Here is a 21,627-nt window from a genome sequence, read left to right as displayed (position 1 = left end):
GAGGGGAAAAAAGGAGCCAATGACAATGGGGTTCATTAATAATTGTGTGCAGGATCTTGAGCAAATTTTCTTTTTCAGGTTTGTATGCCCATTTATAAATACATGCTTTGATTTTTTAAATCAAAAATAGAAGTAATATTTTGAAATATTAGTACAATTTAAAATGACAGATTATAGTTTAATGTATTTTAAAATGCAATTTAATCCTGTGATGGCCTGAATTCCTTACAAGTCCTTAAACGTCACATGAACTCATGAAATCTTGAACTCATTCTAATACCTGTATGATAATTTGATGCTAGTTATATGATCAGTGTTGAAAACAATAGTGTTTTTAGAATGAAACCTTTATATTTTTAACTAAATTACTAAACTTCAAATTAATTTAAACACAAATGTATTGATGAATCTCTATGCGAAAACTCTTTTTTGCACAAAAATGTGCTTTTTCTCAGTTACCAAATGACATCCATTACGAAATTCTACAAAATGTGTGAGAGACATCTTTTGGTATACGCATCCCAAACAAATCCAGAATAAACAACTTTTTGGATCTAATGAGGTGCTCAGTGGTCCATGGGCTACCCTCTGTGTGTAATTATGCCAGAGCGGAAATGTACTTACATTTAGGGGAGATAAAAGGATTTGTAAAGCTATGTAAGTACAAAAAAAAAAGTAGCGTAAGCGATCAATAATTAATTTACTTTCAGCAGTCAGTGGCAATTAACAGACTTTCCCCCCCATTACAGTCTAAAAGGCCACATTGCCTTCTTTCCCCATAATCTGACTGACCATTGTGGCAATCACGGATTACCCAACCACGAAATCGATACGATAGGATACGAACCACTCCACATTTGTGCAATTAAATCACATGGGTTATGTCCTGAAAGTTGTAAAAGGAATGTGTGGAGCGGCGACACATTGTGGTGATTTACAACATGTTTTCCAAGGTAAAGAACTCGTGAGCCTCACAGGAGTAAGAATGAGGAATTTAAATTGGCAGGCATTTTAAAGACACCTTAGTTTTGAATGCTTTTGTCCTTGATGAATCAAATTTTTGGCTCTTCTAAAAAGAAATGTTGTTTTTGTTGTTGTTTTTTTCTCAATATTATTCAATATTTCATTCACAGTATGAAGGTCTTATCAACTGCGTAGATGTATATATTGAATATAAAATGTGTTAGGAATAATACAGTTGTTCAATTTTGAAACTGCATCATCCATCCAGACACATTTTTGCACATACAAAACATTGCTTGTGTATGTCTTCCATCTCCACAATGAAAAGCAACACAGCTTCTGAGCATGTGTGTGCTAGCCCAGCATCAAATATTGACATTCAGATGCTGTAGTGTCTCTCAGTCAGCCAAGAAGAGATAAAGTCAAAATTCCAGTCACTGTTGAGTTCGAGGACGTGCAGGTATAAAGGCAGGATTTATTCTCTAAAAGGTTTAAGGGAAAGTGTAAAGGTATTTGTGGTACAAGATATACAACACAAGGTTATAATAAGCTCCACATAGAGTGCGGCACTCCTCTTGATGTAGGGTACTCTCTCTCTGGCTGTCTAGCGCTCTCTCCCTCTTCTTCGGTACACTACTCAAGTTCCCATGCTGGATGCTGACAGTTGCCTGCGGCATTCAAGAAAAACTAAAAAAAAAAAAAAAAAAAAGAAATGAGGTAGAGAGATTTGGGGGAAAACTGACTTCTATTTACAGATATCGCCTTCTCCTGTGTAGACCCAGGAGAGCCAGCAGTTCCCTGATCAGAATCCAAATGTTCTGGTCCCTCACTATCATTACAGCCCCTCCAGAGATACTGTAATCTACGCCGCTCAGCTCATCATGTGTCAAGAGTGACCTCTGCTGTTTCCTCAGTGCATGCATTCATATTTCTTACACGGGTGACAGGGTCATTTAGACTTCTAGACTTTTTTCAAAATCTGTGAAGTCACTTTCAGAAAAAAAAATCTTTAATATGGCAATGGTTTGTGTGTGTGTGTGTTTCTTCTCAAGGGAAAATCTCTTGTAAAATGAAACATATTACGTGACATTAGTAAGAACGAGTAACAAAAATGTACTAAAACCTCAACTACATACAGTAAGCTAAATGATGAAAATATATTGTAGCGTGTTCAGAAGGTTACTGTTGTAAAAGGAATGTCTTAATGTTAATGTTGCACTTACTTTCTTCTGTTGTATTTGAATGTTCTGTGTGAGTTGGATGTGTGTGAGGGAAGTATTGGGAAAGAGGGGCAAAAGATTTCCCTGCTGGTTCAAGTGTGCTGCTCTGAATAAGTCGTGGTGTTACGAACACCCCTTGTACTGCACAACGCCTTGCTGTTGTCTCGAGAATGCTACAGTATATTTAAAAAGGTATAATAGCTTAAAAATAATTATTTTAATATATATTCTCTATTTATTTTAATAAATTCTCTGACAATTTATACTGTATCTCACCTCAACTGTAATCTTCTGGGGCCAGTTGTTTAAAAGTAATCTGATCGGATTTTGGCCATCGGATTGGATCAAATCTTAAAAATGGGTTGTTCAAAAGAGAGAAAGAAAATTATTCTGAATTAGGATTAGATCACAAAATCCACTCTTGGTTTTGATCTGGATTAAATTCTTAGTTTGTGTTGATTGGGATACTTTTGATCCAAAAAAACTAGATTATTGTGATCCCAGCAGATCCTGTCAATATCAAACAAAAATATAATATTTCATTTAAAGTTGTTGTATTTTTGTTTGTTTGTTTGTTTGTTTTTTTCCATTACCATGTCCCTTAGGGCAGAGGTCTTCAACCCTGTTCCTGGGGACCCACTCTCCTGAAAAGTTTATTTCCAACCTGCTTCAGCACACCTGCCTGCAATTTTCAAGCAGTCTTGAGGAGCTTGATTGGCTGCTTCAGGTGTGTTTGACTAGGGCTGCTAAACTCTTCAGGATAGTGGGTCCCCAGGAACAGGGTTGAAGGTCTCTGCTTTAGGGGCTATGCAGAGCACTCCAGATTTAGAAATCTGAAAAAGTGTGTATCTGGATCAGGGTTATACGATCCAATTTTGCTTTGAAAAACCGTCACAAGTAAGATTGGTTACCTGATTCTGGATAGTAAAACATAGGATTTCCAAATCCAGATTCTTCTTCTTCTTCTGGCTTTTTATGGCGGTTGGCAAACAAACAGAAATGTGCATTCCTGCCACGTACTGAGCTGGAGTGTGGATCATTGATGGAATAGGAAGAAAAACTAAGCTGAAGAAAAGAAAGAAGGAAAAAAAAATAAAATAAAATAAACATTAATGGTAATAAATTCGCTTCTAAATCCTATTACACAGATGCACCTTTCTTAAATATGTCATTAATGCGTTATATACTCGCTGTTTATCCAAGCCATTATTCAGCAGTTTGTGTGTTTGTTTGTTTTTTAAGTGTAATGTTTCCTATCCCCATTTTCCATATAATTCTGGTCCAGATTTAACTTTTTGAACAACTGGCCCCTGCTTTCACTTGACACGTATGCCTCTATCGCCCAAACATGGTATTGACTTCCGTGTTTACGACAGTCTGTGAGCCGGTGTTCCTTTACGGCAGGCAGTGCAGGCACATGTGTTTCCAGAGTCAATAGCGTGCTCATTGATAGTCCAGCCAACCATATTTAAAGGTAAATTATGCTTTTCGCTTTTCAGTTCGAGTTTCATATTAACATATGTTTGAGTAAAATACGTTATGGTATTATTTGCCTATATTTTTTGCACTCTGGAGTATTAGATATGCTAAAAGGCTAACGTCCTTAGTTAACCGTGCTCGACAGTACTCCACTAAGTTAACGTTACCAGGGCTGCTATTTCTTTTTTGACTGTTTATGATTATGGTTTATTATAAGAAATGTTCAATCCTAAAACTATTTACATTAAACCTGGAAATGCAGTCTTTTTTTCAGGGTTTGTTTCGTTCACGATGAGCAGACTAAATTTTGATTTCTGGTCGTTGAGCTCGTGTTGTCTTATTTAGCTAGAGATTGGTTTCATGTGTTTTTACAGAATCTCTATCATGTCATTCCGCGGGGGTGGTGGTCGAGGAGGGGGTCGTGGCGGTGGTTTTAACAGAGGTGGTGGTCGTGGAGGCGGATTTGGAGGGGGTCGTGGAGGCGGATTTGGAGGGGGTCGAGGCGGCGGCGGCGGCAGAGGTGGATTTAACAGATATCAAGACTTTGGTCCACCGGAATATGTTGTCGGTAAGGTGCCTTTGTTTTCTTTCACGCTTCTCTTTGCATTTACATTAGATTGCGTTTGCACTGCAAGACTGCATGTTGTTATAACTGGTATTCATGCTCTTCGTGTCTCAGCTTTGGGAGAGTTCATGCACCCCTGTGAGGATGATATTGTCTGTAAATGTGTGACGAACGACAATAAAGTCCCTTACTTCAACGCTCCTGTATACCTGGAAAACAAAGAGCAAATTGGAAAAGTGGACGAGATCTTTGGGCAGCTTCGTGATTTTGTATCCTTACCTGTTATTGCATTGGATCAGTGCTGTCAGATGTTACAAAGACTTAAAGGGCTCTAAATTATCAGCATAATCAAAACTTTGCTGAGAAAAAACAAAACTTATCTTGTATGTCAGAATTTGTTAATTAACTAAATGTCATTAAATGTGTCCTTATCAAATTCCTCAGTATTTTTCAGTGAAACTTTCTGAAAATATGAAGGCATCTTCTTTCAAGAAGTTACAGAAGGTAATTTCAGTCTTTTTGGGACCCTAGATGTGTAGTGTTGGTTTGAACCTATTTTCTGATAATTTTTTTTTAGTATTAGGTTGGTAGTTGAAGCATAACATGTCTGTCAATGATCAATGTTTATGCAGTACGTTTTAATTTATGCAGTTATATATTTTTTAAAGAACACCCCACCACTTATCAGTGTTATTTCCAATATTAGACAACGATCAGTGGGTGTTCTTTTAAAATTATCCATAATTTAGAAGCAGATACTGCTTCAGAATATCAAAGGGATTCTTAGGAGCCTTCAAGCAATTTTTGCAGCTTCCTTTGACTTTGCTGCCTCTTATCAATACACTAGGATGTAACGTATAGTATTTTGCAGATATTTTTAATTAGCTTTTCTCTTTCTCTCCTCTTGCATCAGTTCTACATTGATCCTATGAAGCTCCTGCCCCTCCAGAGATTCCTCCCTAGGCCTCCAGGTGAGAAGGGCCCGCCCCGTGGAGGAGGTAGAGGAGGAGGAAGAGGTGGGAGAGGAGGTAAGATCACACAAGAAAATGTCATACATATGCTGATTGATTCAGTTTGATCATCATCTCTGGTTATAACCGCTACATATAACTTTAACATTGTGGTTTACCTTTGAAGGTATAATCCCTAAAGTGAATGATATATTTGCAGGTGGCTTCCGTGGAGGTCGTGGTGGTAATGGTGGTGGTCGTGGAGGATTTGGTGGACGTGGAGGATTTGGTGGACGCGGTGGGGGAGGATTCAGAGGAGGCAGAGGTGGAGGCGGTGGACGTGGATTCAGAGGTAATTAGCTATGATGATCATCAGAAAATAATGATGAAAGTACTGAATTCAGTTTAATGGAGGAATTTATCCAAAAATGAAAATTCCATCATGTGCTTACCTTCATGCCTTTACCAATCCACAAACAAAAATATATATTTTGAAGTCACATTAATGTTAAAAAGTTGCGATCTTTTTGAAAGATGCCTCATGAACACCAACGCTGCATTTACATAGAATCATCTCCATTGACTAGCAGTGTATTGTGTGTAAATACCTGATCTGCTTTTTTCATTTAATTAAAACATCTTCATTTTAATAGGAGAAACACATCACATATTTCTTACTTTGCAGGTGGAAGATGATGAAGGTCTCTCAGTATGGGATGTGTCCTTAAATCTGCGGGAGAGACTTCCAGTGAGAAGCCAGAAGCAGCATTTGGGGGCCTAACAGAGTCTTTAGACTGTTAACTGATGCCTCTCTTGTACAGCTGAACTTTTTACTTTTTGTACCATATGTGTAGTTTTCTGCAGTATAATTTTTTTATTTGGTATACTGATAGGGCTGATGTTTTAAGTTACCACATCCCTGTGTACAAAGAGGGCGAGTGTCTCCCCAACTTGGACTGGTTGGTGTGCATTCACTAATGGTTGGACCAATATAGATTTGAACAACATCAAGGTTATGTGGTGTGACAAAATTGTAAAGCCAACTCCACAGACAATAATAATTATAATGTAAAAAACGTTTCATTGTTGGATTATAATGGATATTTGCATATACAGAATTGCAATCTGTTTCATTTGAACTCCATATGCCACCATGGACTTGCATAATAAAATTGATGGTATATTTACTGTACTTGTAACTTGGTCGACTTGTTTGTACTATGTCTACTGTTATGTACCAACATGTTTGTTCACAAATTCCAAAAGAATCTGCTATTGCTCAAATGTAAATACTGGGTTGTTTGAATGGGGGAGATTCCTGCTACTCCAAAGCTGTCAGAGACTGTTTATAAAAAGCAATGTGTAGTGTTATCAAGAGCTGGACAAAGTGTTTAGTCAGGGGTTTTCCAGACCTTCTGTGCAATAACATTAGGAAATTGCTTCGACTATTCTTGGATATACATGCTATGTCACTGATGACAGCTTAAAATATATATTTTTTTAATATGCTGATGGATTTCCAAGTCTAATGCAAAAACAAGTGACAGCGTTTCAGATATTACAGGATGGCATTTTGGTCACTGTATATTTTACAGTTCCTAACTTGATTTGGTCATTATAATACAAATACACCAACCTATTTAAACTGCTGAAAGTTTAAAAATGCTGCTAGTTAAGTAGTTCAATTAACAGCCACCTTGTCCAATTATCTCCCTTTTACCGCCTAAATGATAAGGTGAATCATACTTTTTACTTAGGATAAAAAAAAAGAAAACATTAACGTTTTAGTGTAATGTCATTATTTGTTGGAAAACATTTTTCTCTGTAAAATATACAATCCATATAACTAATTACATATTTACAGTGTGTATAGGCATTAGCAACCGGCCAATAAAATGCAAAAGCGCTGCTGTCCCTGAGAAAAACAACGAACTTTGCTCAAGCGTAGCCACATCCTGGTCTCTCATTGGTTGAAGAAAGAGTTCTTCAGTTTGCCACACCCCTTCGCTTCCTGTAGTGGTGGAAGAAAAGCATGGGCACAACTGGGAAAGTAAGTTGGCAGTGAAATTTACACTTACCCTTTGAAATACATAAAGTATTTACGGTGTGCATTTGGGCGCGTTTAATGTACGTAATTTTGCAATATTTGTGTGTCAAGAGGTTCGATCAAAAACGGTTTCAAATATGTAGCAGCACTTCTTGTGCATGCATGGCATGAGTGCAGATTTAGGTATACAAAGATCCATTGTGCTGCTTTGACCTGTTTTCGGTAACGTTATAGAGCTTGGGAACCTACGTCACGCCGCGTCGGATTCTGCCATGTTTTAGGTCACGCTCAGGAGCACACAGCGTAAACAAATGCAAATCACCACAGAAAAAGCAGACCGTTTTACATTCATATTTTTTGAAAAACATCTTACATACACTTAGAATAAAACGGACTAACATGTAAATCTCTTTAAATAAAAAAAATCGCTCTGTTGTTTGTCTGAGAGGCTGCAAATATTCATTACTAATCAGTCTCCTTCACTACAGTGGTACTGATATATGCTAACTGCTAAAACACTTATGACAATTGACCATGGTTTTACTATAGTAAACGTGTAGCGACCGTGTTTTTGGTGTATGTATTACCATTCATATAACCACAATCTTAAATACCATGGATAAACTGTGGTTAGAGTTGCAAAACCATGGCTAATTTTGTAAGGGGAGAATACACTATAGCTAGATCTCAAACAGTGGATCATTGTTATATCGTCATATTGCCCGGTAAAACTGCTCGGTGTTAAGAGTTAAGCCATTATAGAGGTAACAGAACTTGAAGCTGCTTTGAAACGATGTGTATTGTGGATGCTGTGCAAATAAATACATTGACTTGACCGAACCAAGTTGAAGACTCCTGCTAGGATGCCGAACAACGATGCGAGCGATCAAATGAATGAAGGAAACTTAATCCGTACAAAAAGTGGCCGGGTATTAAGGAGCTGCCGCAACATTTCCATACATGATTTCCTTCTATTAGTGGTGTGAGGGCTTACAGTTTAATGCAAATCACTGTATCTATAATATATTAAATCTACAGAGATGAATTAGTACTACACGGTATCAGTCAAAGTTGTGGAGACACTGGTATTGTTGGTTTTGTTGTAACTCTTTATGTTTGTGATAGATGCTATGGGTTGTATATGTTGACTACTGTCTTTTTAAAATCTGGACCTTGAGTCTGTAATAAAAGTTTGATTGATTGATTGATTGAATTATAAAGCCACATTTTATTTTAGAGTTTCGGTTTAATTTTCATCTGAGTTCCGTAGTGAATGTAAACATATTTAATGTTTATGATTCAACTTAGATCGCGTTGGAATGATCAATTGCCATAGCCCTTATCATCAATGTCTGCAGGTAAAACCTCTGCTTTTTCGGCTTTCTAACGCGGAGAAAGCACGTTTTTCACACCGGCCATGCAAAGGGATGTGGCAATTGATGATACAGTAAACCTTAATCACTGCAACGCGATCTTAAGTAGAATAATATAAACATTAAATAATATAAAAAGTCTACATTCACTACCACTCAGTCTCCGCTGTAGCTCCCGTGACCTAAATTCCCAGAATGCATTGCCGCTGTGACGACACATTCCCAGACTCTATTCAGAAATGTGCAATGCATTAAAAGATCAGAAACGTGTCAGTCTAATGTCTTCATTGTTGCATTCAACGGGCTTTCAGCAGAGATTTATTACAGCATGTAAATGGAGATTCACCATATATTGGGCCGATTTTGCTATATTGTACACAAACTGTATTAAAAATCACATGGTTTTGTGCGTCTGAATCTGAATCAACTGAATCTGGAACTCCATTGTATCTGCATAAAACCATCCAGAGCAGTTGCTTACATAATCTTCATTTTATGGGGAAAGGAGTTACCAAAACAACTCTTCTGAGATTATTTATGAACTGCTATCTTCTCAAATCATCCTCAGGTGATCAAATGCAAGGCAGCAGTGGCCTGGGAGGCTGGTAAGCCTCTTTCCATTGAGGAAGTGGAAGTAGCTCCACCTAAAGCCCATGAAGTTCGAGTGAAGGTAAATCATTAATCTGAACATTGTACTTCTTGACAAAAGCAATATGTTATTTGATGTGCATAGATTGTAGATGACACAAAGCGCTTTGGTGCTACATAAAATCTTTGTTTTTTAACATTTTAAACTGACATACACACATGGTCAGAATTGTTGGTACCATTGATACATATGATCAAAGAAGGCTGTGAAATTAATCTGCATTGTTAATCCTTTTGATCCTTTCTTTCAAAAATCTAACCTTTCATTGGAGAATAATAATTTAAAATGGAGGGAAAACATCATGAAATAAATGTTTATCTCTAATACACATTGGCCACAGTTAACGGTACCCTTTTATTCAATACTTTTTGAAACCTCCATTTGCCAAAATAACAGCTCGGAGTTTTCTCCTATAATGCCTGATGAGGTTAGAGAACACCTGACAAGAGATCAGAGACCATTCCTTCATCCAGAATCACTCCAGACCCTTTAGATTCCCAGCTCCATGTTAGCGCTTCTTCTCTTCAGTTCACCACTCATTTTCTGCAGGGTTCAGGTCAGAGGACTGGAATGGCCAGGAGAAGCTTGGTTTTGTGCTCAGTGACCCATTTTTGTGTTGTTTTTGAGGTTTGTGTTTGGATTATTGTACGGTTGGAAGATCCAAACATGGCCCATTATAAGATTTCTAACACAGTCAGTCCCTTATTGAGTTTTATCTGTTGGTATTTGATAGAATCAGTGATGCCATGTGTCTAAAGCAGAAATATAGGCCCACAACATCAAAAATACAGCAGTATATTTCATTGTGTACACAGGGTATTTTTTTTTTACTGCAGGGCAATGCAGTCAGTAGAGTCCAGCGATAACCTCCTACGGCTAAAGATGGGTTTGATCAACACCAGATCAGTGGTAAATAAGACTTTTATTATTAATGATTTTATCTCTTCCCGCGATTTGGATTTCGTTTTTCTTACTGAAACTTGGCTTACGACTGGGGACTTAAGCCCATTTTCTGAACTGCTACCAACAAACTGTTCGTTCTACAACTCTCCTCGTACTACGGGCCGGGGTGGAGGCTTGGCCTCCATCTATAAAGACACTTTTTCCTGTCACTCTGTCCCTTTTAATGAATACAGCAGTTTTGAATTGCAGTTATTTGCTCTGGAACTTTCTGATCCATTTCTCATAGCAGTGATTTATCATCCCCCAAAATACAATAAGGTCTTTTTAACCGATTTTGCAGATTTATTGGGGGAATTTATACCAAAATATTAATTCTGGGAGACTTCAATGTTCATGTTTGCTGCACTAATGACCTTTTAGCTAAGGATTTCATCAATTTATTACAAGCTTTTGATATAGTTCTACAGGTTAATGTCCCTACCCATCAGCATGGACATACACTTGACTTAGTATTATCGCATGGTTTTTCTCTCTGTGACCTTGAGGTGTGTGAAAATGGTTTCTCTGATCACAAGACTGTTATGTTTATGGTTCCTTGTGTTTTAAATATTTCAAATCGTACTTCATCTGCCCTCCAGTCCCGGCTAATTACTTCTACCACCAAAAATGCTTTTTCCTTAGCTTTCTGTGATGCCACTCTATCCCTGGATGATTCTCAAACAGATTTGAGTGCTGAGGAGCTCCTATCCAGGTTTAATTATATTTCTGCAAATGTTTTAGACTCAGTGGCACCTCTAAAAACCCTAAAACGAAAACCTAGGTCTGAGCCCTGGATAGATGAGACCATACGCTCGCTCAGGAAGTGTTGTAGAAGAGCAGAGCGTAAATGGAAAACGGACAAACTCCAGGTCTCGTTTGAAATATTAAGTGATTCGCTATTGCAATACCAGAAGGCAGTCAAAGCAGCAAAATCAAGATATTTTTTAGAAATCATTACTAAAAACTGTCACAGGCCAAAAACACTTTTCACTATCATCAATACTACTTTGAACCCCTCTGTGTGTTTGTTTCCTGAAATGTCTTCATCTATGTGTGAAGTTTTTCTTAATTTTTTTTGTCAATAAGATAAGAGATCTTAGACTGGGGATAACTCCCTCTTCCTTCGATCCCTCTCTTCCCCCTGTTTGCAGTGCTGTTTTTAGTCATTTTGAACCAATTTCTGGCACTTATCTTAAAGAAATAGTGGATCAGTTTAAACTTTCGGGCTCTTGTTTTGATATTAATCCGCCATACTTTCTTAAACAAGTTTCATCATTTCCTCATCTATTGATTATGATTAATCGCTGCTTAGAAACTGGTGTTGTACCTGACCTGTTAAAACATGCAACAGTCCACCCCTTGCTTAAAAAACAAAACTTAGACCCCACAGTGTTAGCCAATTTTAGACCTATCTCAAATTTGCCATTCATTGCTAAAATCTTAGAGAAAACTGTCCTACAGCAATTGCAGGGTTTTCTAGATGACAATATGATTTTTGAAATATTTCAATCTGGTTTTAAAAAACATCACTCTACTGAGACTGCATTGTTGAAAGTTTTAAATGATATTTTAGTAACCTGCGATTCTGGTAACTATGCTGTGCTTGTGCTCCTAGACTTGACCGCTGCATTTGATACGGTCGATCACAAAGTTCGTATTGCTCGGTTGGAGCAATGTGCAGGTATAAAGGGTAGTGCCTTAAATTGGTTTAAATCTTGTTTTTCTAATCGAAGGTTTTCAGTTAACTTTGGAGATCATTTTTCTAGTGATGCTTTTATATCATGTGGGGTTCCTCAGGGATCCATTTTGGCTCCCCTTCTTTTTTCAATATACATGCTTCCACTTGGTTCTATTTTCAGGAAATATGGGCTGTCGTTCCATTGTTATGCTGATGACACCCAAGTTTATTTGCACTTAAAACGTAATTCAGATGGTTTGGACACTCTCATGGCTTGCTTGTCAGATGTAAAGATTGTCTCTAAACTTTCTGAATTTTAATGAAAGTAAAACATAAATAATAGTTTTGGTTCTTCAGATTCAATTCATAATCCCAAATGAAATCTTGGTGGGCTGTCCTCTTGTGTGAAGACATCAGTGAAAAACCTGGGTGTTGTCTTTGAGTCTTTGAAATTTGATAAGCAGATAAACTTGGTCGTGAAATCATGCTTTTTTCAGTTGCGAAATGCTATCAAAAGTAAAGTCATTTCTCTCCTTCAAAAATTTTGAAAAAGTAATCCATGCCTTTATATCCTCCAGGCTGGATTATTGGCTAATCCCAACATATAGATAATTACAATCAGCTCTTTCCCGATTACAGTTAGTTCAAAATGCAGCAGCCAGACTGCTCACAGGTACTCGAAAACGGGACCACATCACTCCAATTTTACGCTCTCTTCACTGGTTGCCTGTGCGCTACAGAATTGATTTTAAAATATTACTTATAGTGTACAAATCTTTAAACTGTATGGCCCCATCTTACCTCTCTGACCTTTTGATTGAACATTTTTCCAGTAGATCACTTCGGTCTTCCAAGTGGCCACAGCCATATCACCCTGCAGCCCAAGACCGGTTGCCCATGGAAGCTAAGCAGGGCTGAGCCTGGTCAGTACCTGGATGGGAGACCTCCTGGGAAAACTAGGTTGCTGCTGGAAGAGGTGTTAGTGAGGCCAGCAGGGGGTGCTCACCCTGCAGTCTGTGTGGGTCCTAACGCCCCAGTATAGTGACGGGGACACTATACTGTAAAAAAGCACCGTCTTTCAGATGAGACGTTAAACCGAGGTCCTGACTCTCTGTGGTCATTAAAAATCCCATGACACTCATCGTAAAGAGTAGGGGTGTGACCCCGGTGTCCTGGCCAAATTCCCTCCACTGGCCCTTGTCAATCATGGCTTCCCAATAATCCCCATCCACTTGATTGGCTCTACGACACTCTCTCCTCTCCACGTGTAGCTGGTGTGTGGTGAGCGCACTGGCGCCGTTGTCCTGTGGCTGCCGTCGCATCATCCAAGTGGATGCTGCACACCGGTGGTGGTTGAGGAGAGACCCCCCACCCCACATGATTGTAAAGCGCTTTGGGTGTATTGCAATACACATGAAAGCGCTATATAAATGCCTCATTCATTCATTCATTCAATCAATCAGAGACTGTTGTTCATGCCTAGGTCTAAGTATAAGTGTAGAGGTGACCGTGCATTCTCGGTAGTTGCCCCCAGACTCTGGAATAAATTACCTGTCACAATTAGACTTGCTCCCTCTGTATCTGCTTTTAAGTTTATCTTAAAAACGTATCTTTTGCTGAGGCCTATAATGTGTATTAATACTTTCTTGCCTTACTTTTTATTGTTTTATTGTATGTTGTGTATTTTTTTTTCTCTATTTTTCTTTTGCTGTAAAGCACATTGGACAACCATGGTTTGTAATTAATAGTGCTATATAAATAAATTTGACATTGACATTTGACATTTTTTATTTATTTTTTAATCCCTGTGTGCACCAAACCCATTTGAGTGTTTGCTGCTAAAAAGCTCTTTTTTAGTTTAATCTAACCATAGAAGCCAGTTCCATTTGAAGTTCCAGTCGTGTGTGATAACTGAATATGCTGGAGATTGTTTTTGGATGATCTAAGAGAATTTTTCTTGAAACCCTCCCGAACAACATGTGGTGATGTAGGGGCTGTTTGACAATTTTTTTTTTTTTAAAGGTTTTCTGACCCTGAGACTCAACTATTTTCTGCAGTTCTCCAGCTGTGGTCCTTGGAGAGTCTTTAGCCACTCAAACTCTCCTTCTCACCGTGCATTAGGACGATATAGACACACTTCCTCTTCCAGGCAGTTTCGTAGCGTTTTATGTTGATTGGAAATTCTTAATTATTGCCTTGATGGTGGAAATGGGAATTTTCACTGCTCTAGCTCTTTTCTTAAAGCCACTTCACTAATTTGTGAAGCTCAATTATCTTTTGCTGCACATCAGAAATATATTCTTTGGTTTTTCTCATTGTGATGGATGATTAAGGGAATTCCTATTTATATTCCTGTGAAACAGGAAGCCATAGCTGGATAATTTCATGTTCATTCATGAAATAATTCATAATTTCAATCCCCCTGGAGTGCTCAAAATTGTAAATATGAATGGGAATATACTTCAGAGATATTTTACTTATAAGAATTTCTAGGGGTGCCAATAATTGTGTCCAATGTGTATTTGAGAAAAAAAACATTTATTTCATAATGCGTTTTTCCCCCATTTTCAATTGTTTTAGTTCAATGAAAGATTAGATTTAATTTTTTTTAATAAAAGATCAAAAGGATTAATAATGCAGGTTTATTTTCAGAGCCTTCTTTGATCATATTTACCAAGGGTACCAACAATTCTGACCACGTGTGTATCAGAGGATTATGGGATATTTTCATAACTGATAAGATTCGAGATTTCACTTTCTAATTGCACCGGCTCTACTAAAGTTGTAGCAAACTGGCTTGCAGCTGCACCCTGCCAAAGCACCATGTTTTGTGACAGATTTTTTTACACTGGGCAGGTGCACTGATGTTCAGTTTTGATCCTGCTGTCTTGTCTTGAGCATAATTATGCAGAAGAGTGTTTGTTCTTTATTTAAATAATTAAGCAATCAAGTCATTTATAGAAAAAAATGCATAGCTGTTCAAAATCTGTAATCGTGAGAAGTTTTATGTGGTTGTATGTTTTAGATTCATGCTACAGGTGTGTGTCACACTGACGCCTACACTCTGAGTGGAAGTGACCCTGAGGGCTTGTTTCCTGTCATCCTGGGTCATGAGGGCGCAGGCACTGTTGAGAGTGTTGGTGAAGGGGTCACCAAATTCAAACCAGGCATGTCAAAATGGACTCTTTACCCTCATGTGAATGACATGTAATGTGTAAAGTGTGAGCTGTTTTTGGACTTATGCAGAAATCCTGAAACTCTTACTTTTTGTGAAGGTGATACTGTTATTCTGCTGTATGTACCCCAATGTGGAGAATGCAAGTTTTGTAAAAATCCTAAAACCAACCTGTGTCAGAAAATCAGGTAATTATAAATATAATGTAATTTTCATGTTTCTTTTGTGAAAATACACTACTGTTCAAAGTTGGGGTCAGTAAGAGTTTTTTTGTTTGTTTGTTTGTTTGTTTTTTGAATAAATTATTCAATTATTCAGCAAGGACACATTAAATTGAAAAAAAAAAAAATCATAGGACAAAAAAAAAAAAAAATATATATATATATATATATATATATGTTAGCTCAAATTGAACTATTTAAGCTATTTTAAATGATGTTCTTTTAAACGTTTTTTTTTTATTAATTTTTTTAAATTGTATATTAAAATTAGAAAGTTATTTTAAATTGAATTAATATTTTAAAATATAACTGTATTTTTTACTGTATTTTTGTTCTGATTAATGCAGCCTTGGTGAGCATTAGAGACCAAACCCAACTTTTGAATGGTAGCATAGGTCTTTTTATCGTTCATTTTAACTGAAATAGTTTGGTTTGTGTATATACTTAGTTGTAATGTAATTTTTTAGGGTGACACAAGGTCAGGGTCTGATGACTGATAAGACCTCCAGGTTCACATGTAAAGGAAAGCAGCTTTTCCACTTTATGGGTACTAGCACCTTCTCCGAATACACCGTGGTGGCTGATATCTCTCTGGCCAAAGTGGATCAGAATGCCCCCCTGGACAAAGTGTGTCTGCTGGGCTGTGGCATTTCCACTGGATATGGAGCTGCTATCAATACTGCTAAGGTCTGTTTTGTTTAATTAATGTGCATTTCTTTAGATTAAAATATGTCTTGCTGCCTCAATATGTCTTATGAAATTGTATTCACCCTGACAGGTTGAGGCCGGCTCTTCATGTGCTGTGTTCGGTTTGGGAGCAGTGGGGCTTGCAGTCATAATGGGCTGCAAGTCAGTCGGCGCCACCAGGATCATTGGCATTGACATCAACCCAGACAAGTTTGAAACTGCCAAGAGGTTCGGAGCCACTGAGTTTGTGAACCCCAAGGACCACAGCAAGCCCATTCAGGAAGTGCTTGTGGAGCTGACAGATGGAGGAGTTGACTACTCCTTCGAATGCATTGGCAATGTTGGCATTATGGTGAGCTGCAGAAACATCAGCCGTTTAGTTAGGGATGAACAAAAGCTGGCAGATACAGCCACCCATCTGTGTACTGCTTAGTTGAAGTCGTTATTGTTTCTCAGAATATTTGACTCCATGGTAACTCAAAATTAGAGACCAAAATAATTATATTGTACTAAAATATATTATTGTACTAATGTGAAGTGCATAATTGCCTTGTTTATACAACTTAGGGTCAGGATGACCATTATTTTTGCCATGTTTCTTATTGTCATGTTTGAATTCAGAGAGCTGCTCTTGAGGCTTGTCACAAAGGCTGGGGAACCAGTGTTATCATTGGTGTGGCAGGAGCAGGGCAAGAAATCTCCACCCGCCCCTTTCAGCTGGTCACAGGGCGTACATGGAAAGGCACAGCTTTTGGTGGTGGGTATTTTATTTAATTTTATTATTTTTCATTGTTTTATATTATTTTTGCATTTTAGTTTTTTATAATAATAGTATTAATTTGTATTTTTAATAAAAATGTATCATTGATTTTTTTTTTTTTTTTCCAATTTAGTATTTTTAGATTTGAAAATATATACATTTTAGTATATATTAATAATTATTTAGTTTTTATCATTGTTTTATTTTTATTTGGTTTTATTTTATTAACATTCTTTTATAATAGACTGTTACCATTTACATTTACAAATGACATATAACATATAAATTATGATATGCCGGGCAATTCGCTTAATAAGAGAAGGATTCTTTTCTTTGTCTTTCAGGTTGGAAGAGTGTGGAGAGTGTCCCTAAGCTAGTGAATGACTACATGAATAAGAAGCTGATGGTGGATGAATTTGTTACTCACACATTGCCCTTTGCCCAGGTCAATGAGGCGTTTGACCTGATGCATGCTGGGAAGAGGTACATATCTTATAACATGCAGGTTTTATCTGTCATTATTTGTCATGTTATATTAATACAATATGGGGAACAAATTGGTGTTTAAATGCAAACTTTCTTTTGTGTGTCTTCCACAGTATCCGAACCGTCCTACAGCTTTGAGCCTCGAGTTCAAACATGAGTCCTAACTGCCTTGTCCTGCCATGAAACAAACATACTAATCATTAACACCCTTGTCTCAGTAGTTACTGTATTGACTGTTGTGTTAGAGGTTGTTCTGATAATGGTTATTTGTGTGCAGAGTTCATTACACACTGAATAAATTTGATTACCAAACAAAGAACATTCTGTGCTTCTTTTTTTTTTTAATGTCAAAATGTTGCCGTATAATGGCTCGCTATATTCTGTTGTATGTTATAAATCTTGAATGTGTACATTTAAAATCATATAAGTTGAATAACTAAATTGTGACTAATATAAGAGTTAAAAACTATTCAGTTGACCACATAATGGAAAAGTTATGATTCTAAAATATTGTTTATTTTCCCTGATGAAGTTATAGAAAATGTAAAAATATACAGTGGTTTTAATCGAGCAGTGAAGCATTAATGAATCATAAAGTGCTACACGTGATTCATGACCCTTTACGGCCGGAGTCCATTTCTCTCGGTGTCCTCTAGAGGCCGCTGTCCAGACGCGTGCTACTCGTTGACTCACATGTGCTCGATTGAGTTTGGCCAATCAAATGGTGTTTTCACACACGGAAAGACCCTTCACGTTTGTAGAAGATGGCGACTGCTGAACCGGTGAGTCAATATAAGTGCTCTTACAATCATTATTGTGAGGACACCAGTGGTAGTTTTTAATGTTAAATACGTGTTTCATTTTGTTCAGTGGTTTTATAGAAGCTAATCTGAATCACTATGTTGCTGTGGACTGATATCTCTCACAGCAGACAGTCAAGTGAGCTCATGTGTCTGACTGTCGCACATAGGCGTTTGAAGGATATTGTGCAAAAGTGATAAATATGGTATGTTTTTATCTGAAGAGGGTTGCTGTGAGCTTATTGGAGTTTTCCATTTAAAGTTGAACATGTTTGTTTAACCGTACCTGTTCCTGTAATCTAGACTCATGTTTTGCTGATGTGTCACTGAAAATATGGATGTTTGTTTTTAACTTGCTCTTTGTATGGACACATCGTGGACACACTATTTGATATTTTGACAAGATAAAGTTATGCACGGATATAAGTGGAATCGTTAGATGTTTCGTTTGGTCAAATGTTAATAAAGAAAGTATTGGAGAGGTTAGTGATAAAACCTTGTGTCGAATTTTAGTTTGGTTGCAAGATTATTTTTTTCTTTCTAAACATGCATGTTTGTCACTGTAAAACAAAATAAAATGATAACTTTAGGCACCATTTCCTCAGACAGCCTTTGGTGAACTTTTATCAGAAACTTTCATAAGGATCCATAAGTTCCTGCCAAAGTTTTCATAAATGTCCATCATTCCTCCAGTAACCGTGTCATAAGGAAAATACTTGTTGTTTTTTTTTATTGTTTTTTTTTTAATTTATTTATTATTATTTTTTATTTATAGTTTTTATATAGATTTGATGATGGGTATTGGAATAAGCAAAGCAAACTTAAAATTCTTTATCATTAGTAGAAGTAATAGCACCTTGAAGTAATAAATGCACCTTAACTATTTTATTAATTGCTCTGAAGCAATATATAACATTTACATCTAACACAGTGGGGCCTCAGCAAACTTCCAAGATGTCTTCCAATGATTTCAAATAAGACACACTATATAATAATATGAGGGTGCCTCATTTTAAAAGTGTGATTTCTAGACTTGGAAAAGTCATGTAAATTAATTTTAATAACTCCATCTGCATTTGTATACTGAATATATATTTTTCTAGTTTAACGCCAAGCTTATAAATATTACATTGAGTAGAAATTGTGGGTAAAAATAATATTTTTAAAAATCCTAAATTTAAAAAAAATAGATCACAAACAGCTGCAAAAGTCCAATTAATATTTTTTTTTGCAGACAACGGCATTGGAGTCCAAAAGGTCAAGAACCACTTCTCTTAAAAAAAATAAATAAATAAAGGGCATTTTCTTTGAAATGTCACATTCAGCTAGCAAAACGTAAGTAAATGGAAATATAATAAATTGTTCTGTTCTTTCCCTATAGGAAACTTCAACAAATCCAACAAATTCAGAAGAAGAAAAAAATGACGAAAATAAACAAGAGATAGTGAGTCTTGAAGATTATATTAAACATCCTCTGCAGAACAGGTAAAGCCACACACAGTTTGTGTGTGTGTGTGTGTGTTTCCCTAAGTACCTGAAAAACTTATCAAGAGTTGTTTTCTTTTGGCAGATGGGCTCTTTGGTTCTTTAAAAATGACAAAAGCAAAACATGGCAAGCTAATCTCCGTCTCATCTCAAAGTTTGACACAGTGGAAGACTTCTGGGCGTAAGTAATAATGAGACGATTGAAACAACAGACAGCATGATAGATTTACCAACCACTGATTAAATAAACAGACTGTGAGCTGTAAGCAACACTGTGGGCACTAACAGAGGTTTTGATGTTCTTTCCCAGGTTATACAATCACATTCAGTTATCAAGTAACTTAATGTCAGGATGTGACTACTCCCTCTTCAAGGTAAGCCATAATATAGCATTACAGCATTATGCAAATCATTTTGAATTCATCTAAATTGATCCGTGTGCTCTTTTCGGAGCAGGATGGCATTGAGCCCATGTGGGAAGATGAGAGAAACAAGCGGGGCGGCCGCTGGCTGATCACCCTGTCCAAACAGCAGCGCAGAGCCGACCTGGACCGCTTCTGGTTGGAGACAGTAAGTCTATACTCTGTCCAGTCGGTTTAACTGCATTAGCTCTGTTTGTGGATCATGCAGGCTTAGATGTTCTCTCTCTCAATTCTGGTTTTGTTTTTCAGCTTTTGTGCCTTGTGGGAGAAGCATTTGATGACCACAGTGATGATGTCTGTGGTGCTGTCGTCAACATCCGAACAAAGGGAGACAAAATAGCGATATGGACGACAGACTATGAGAACAAAGATGCTGTTGTACACATAGGGTAAAAATCATTCAGTCCACTTAAACCCTTCAAGCTTGTGTTCATCTGCCCAACACCCACATCTCAAAATCCAGTCAAAACCTATGCATAGAACCAAGTCCCAGCACTACATTTTTTTTTTTTTTCGTTTCTGATAATCTGTAACGCTTGGATGTATATCACAATACAGAAGAAATGATCTGCCGCTGCTTGCGTTTCAGTGTGACTTTAATTTTCGCCGCCTTTTCATTTGTGGCTATTAGGTAGAGCAAAAGGTAGATTATTGCCAACTGCAAAGGTGGCGCAGAAGTGCTTCTGAAGTGGCATGTATTTACCCAGACTGTTTAATGTTGCTCAGAGGTTGAATACATGCATTTCCACAGCAATTACAACTTTATATGTTGATACTAGGGGCTGAGATGGGTCTGCGCAGGCATAATTTATTCTGGCTATTATGTGGCATGGCGCCTTAACACTGAATTTTTAGCAGGCACAGAGCAGCCTTAACCCTGAACCTAATGTTACTTCTTCATTTATTTGTCTATTTACAGGCGTGTGTATAAGGAAAGATTAGGTGTGCCTCCAAAAGTCATCATTGGATATCAGTCACATGCGGACACAGCCACAAAAAGTGGTTCCACCACCAAGAATAAGTTTGTTGTTTAAGGAGCCTTTTAAACAGTGAGTATTTTTAATGGTTCCTTTAAAATTCACATTGATATTAAATATCCTCTCTTAAATTGTTCATGCTATAATTTCATTTCAGATGCTGCAACAACAGTATGAAACTTAATCAAATTCAAATCTTCATCGGGAGAGACAGACAGACGAAAACAAAACTGACCTGGGATCTGACCTTTCACAGGATGCTGTGGGGGAAACACTAGGAAATTAAAGGCCTTCAGATATGTAGATGGAAGGGTTTAATCAGAGGAATATTATATTTACAAAACTGTACAGTGTATAAAAACAGAGCCACGTTCTTTTTTTTTTAAATGTCAGTGTACTATTAACTAATCTTTTGCTGGTGGGGATAGGAAGTGTGTTCAATTCAATTTATGAATGTTTTTCTTTCATATTCTGTTTGCCTTTTTATGTTGAGTTGCAGTTACTAAATCTTAAGTGTAATTTATTTATTTTTTATTTACACTTCTGTTTTGGATTTAGTTTTTAAGTGATCTGGACAGTAAACCGATCATGATAATTCTAATTACACTATTCAAATAATTCTTGTATTGCAGCTTGAGAATGTCAAAGGTTGATTCTGTTCTAAGACTGTTGTATAAATGTGTATTTTTGCAGTCTTGTTTTACATTCCTCATGTAAAATGTTCAAAGCAGTATTGATAACTGATCTC

General features: G+C 37.1%; 3 protein-coding genes across 5 annotated transcripts; all 3 read left to right on the top strand.

Annotated features, from left to right (window-relative positions):
• Positions 1–3,526: 3,526 nt before the first annotated feature.
• On the top strand, positions 3,527–6,369 carry gar1 (GAR1 homolog, ribonucleoprotein). The gene is made up of 7 exons (XM_058798136.1): positions 3,527–3,657; positions 4,037–4,230; positions 4,342–4,496; positions 4,672–4,731; positions 5,141–5,255; positions 5,398–5,529; positions 5,863–6,369. Exons 2-7 carry the CDS (start codon positions 4,047–4,049, stop codon positions 5,871–5,873), a joined length of 657 nt encoding a protein of 218 aa, XP_058654119.1. The 5' UTR covers positions 3,527–3,657; positions 4,037–4,046; the 3' UTR covers positions 5,874–6,369.
• Positions 6,370–7,088: 719 nt separating this feature from the next.
• On the top strand, positions 7,089–17,514 carry adh5 (alcohol dehydrogenase 5). 2 transcript variants are annotated; one of them, XM_058798134.1, is made up of 10 exons: positions 7,211–7,227; positions 9,166–9,267; positions 10,083–10,155; positions 14,892–15,033; positions 15,142–15,229; positions 15,730–15,949; positions 16,041–16,301; positions 16,571–16,706; positions 17,054–17,192; positions 17,309–17,514. In XM_058798134.1, exons 3-10 carry the CDS (start codon positions 10,087–10,089, stop codon positions 17,331–17,333), a joined length of 1,080 nt encoding a protein of 359 aa, XP_058654117.1. In that variant the 5' UTR covers positions 7,211–7,227; positions 9,166–9,267; positions 10,083–10,086; the 3' UTR covers positions 17,334–17,514. The 2 variants fall into 2 exon arrangements, with proteins under 2 accessions (XP_058654116.1, XP_058654117.1); XM_058798133.1 differs by lacking the exon at positions 10,083–10,155 and having other exon boundaries at positions 7,089–7,227.
• A 314-nt stretch (positions 17,515–17,828) lies between these two features.
• Positions 17,829–21,571, top strand: eif4ea (eukaryotic translation initiation factor 4ea). 2 transcript variants are annotated; one of them, XM_058798137.1, is made up of 8 exons: positions 17,829–17,977; positions 19,377–19,480; positions 19,566–19,661; positions 19,791–19,854; positions 19,937–20,050; positions 20,152–20,291; positions 20,822–20,951; positions 21,037–21,571. In XM_058798137.1, the coding sequence occupies exons 1-7, from the start codon at positions 17,960–17,962 to the stop codon at positions 20,934–20,936; spliced, it is 651 nt and encodes a 216-aa protein (XP_058654120.1). In that variant the 5' UTR covers positions 17,829–17,959; the 3' UTR covers positions 20,937–20,951; positions 21,037–21,571. The 2 variants fall into 2 exon arrangements, with proteins under 2 accessions (XP_058654120.1, XP_058654121.1); XM_058798138.1 differs by lacking the exon at positions 17,829–17,977 and adding an exon at positions 18,055–18,201.
• The last annotated feature ends 56 nt before the right edge of the window (positions 21,572–21,627 follow it).

Source organism: Onychostoma macrolepis, chromosome 14 (assembly GCF_012432095.1).
Source record: "Onychostoma macrolepis isolate SWU-2019 chromosome 14, ASM1243209v1, whole genome shotgun sequence".
NCBI lineage: Eukaryota > Metazoa > Chordata > Actinopteri > Cypriniformes > Cyprinidae > Onychostoma > Onychostoma macrolepis.
Note: the sequence above shows the minus strand (reverse complement) of the source record. Positions and strands in the feature narration are given on the sequence as shown.

Bases quoted from the DNA above. Each gene is read 5' to 3' on its own strand.
- gar1 (XM_058798136.1), top strand. From the start codon at position 4,047: ATGTCATTCCGCGGGGGTGGTGGTCGAGGAGGGGGTCGTGGCGGTGGT. The intron at 4,497-4,671 runs GTATCCTTACCT...CAAATTCCTCAG, and splicing joins TTGGGCAGCTTCGTGATTTT to TATTTTTCAGTGAAACTTTC. The intron at 5,256-5,397 runs GTAAGATCACAC...ATATATTTGCAG, and splicing joins AGGAAGAGGTGGGAGAGGAG to GTGGCTTCCGTGGAGGTCGT.
- adh5 (XM_058798133.1), top strand. The intron at 16,707-17,053 runs GTGGGTATTTTA...TTTGTCTTTCAG, and splicing joins GAAAGGCACAGCTTTTGGTG to GTTGGAAGAGTGTGGAGAGT. The intron at 17,193-17,308 runs GTACATATCTTA...TGTCTTCCACAG, and splicing joins CTGATGCATGCTGGGAAGAG to TATCCGAACCGTCCTACAGC.
- eif4ea (XM_058798137.1), top strand. The intron at 19,662-19,790 runs GTAAGTAATAAT...GTTCTTTCCCAG, and splicing joins ACAGTGGAAGACTTCTGGGC to GTTATACAATCACATTCAGT. The intron at 20,051-20,151 runs GTAAGTCTATAC...TTTGTTTTTCAG, and splicing joins ACCGCTTCTGGTTGGAGACA to CTTTTGTGCCTTGTGGGAGA.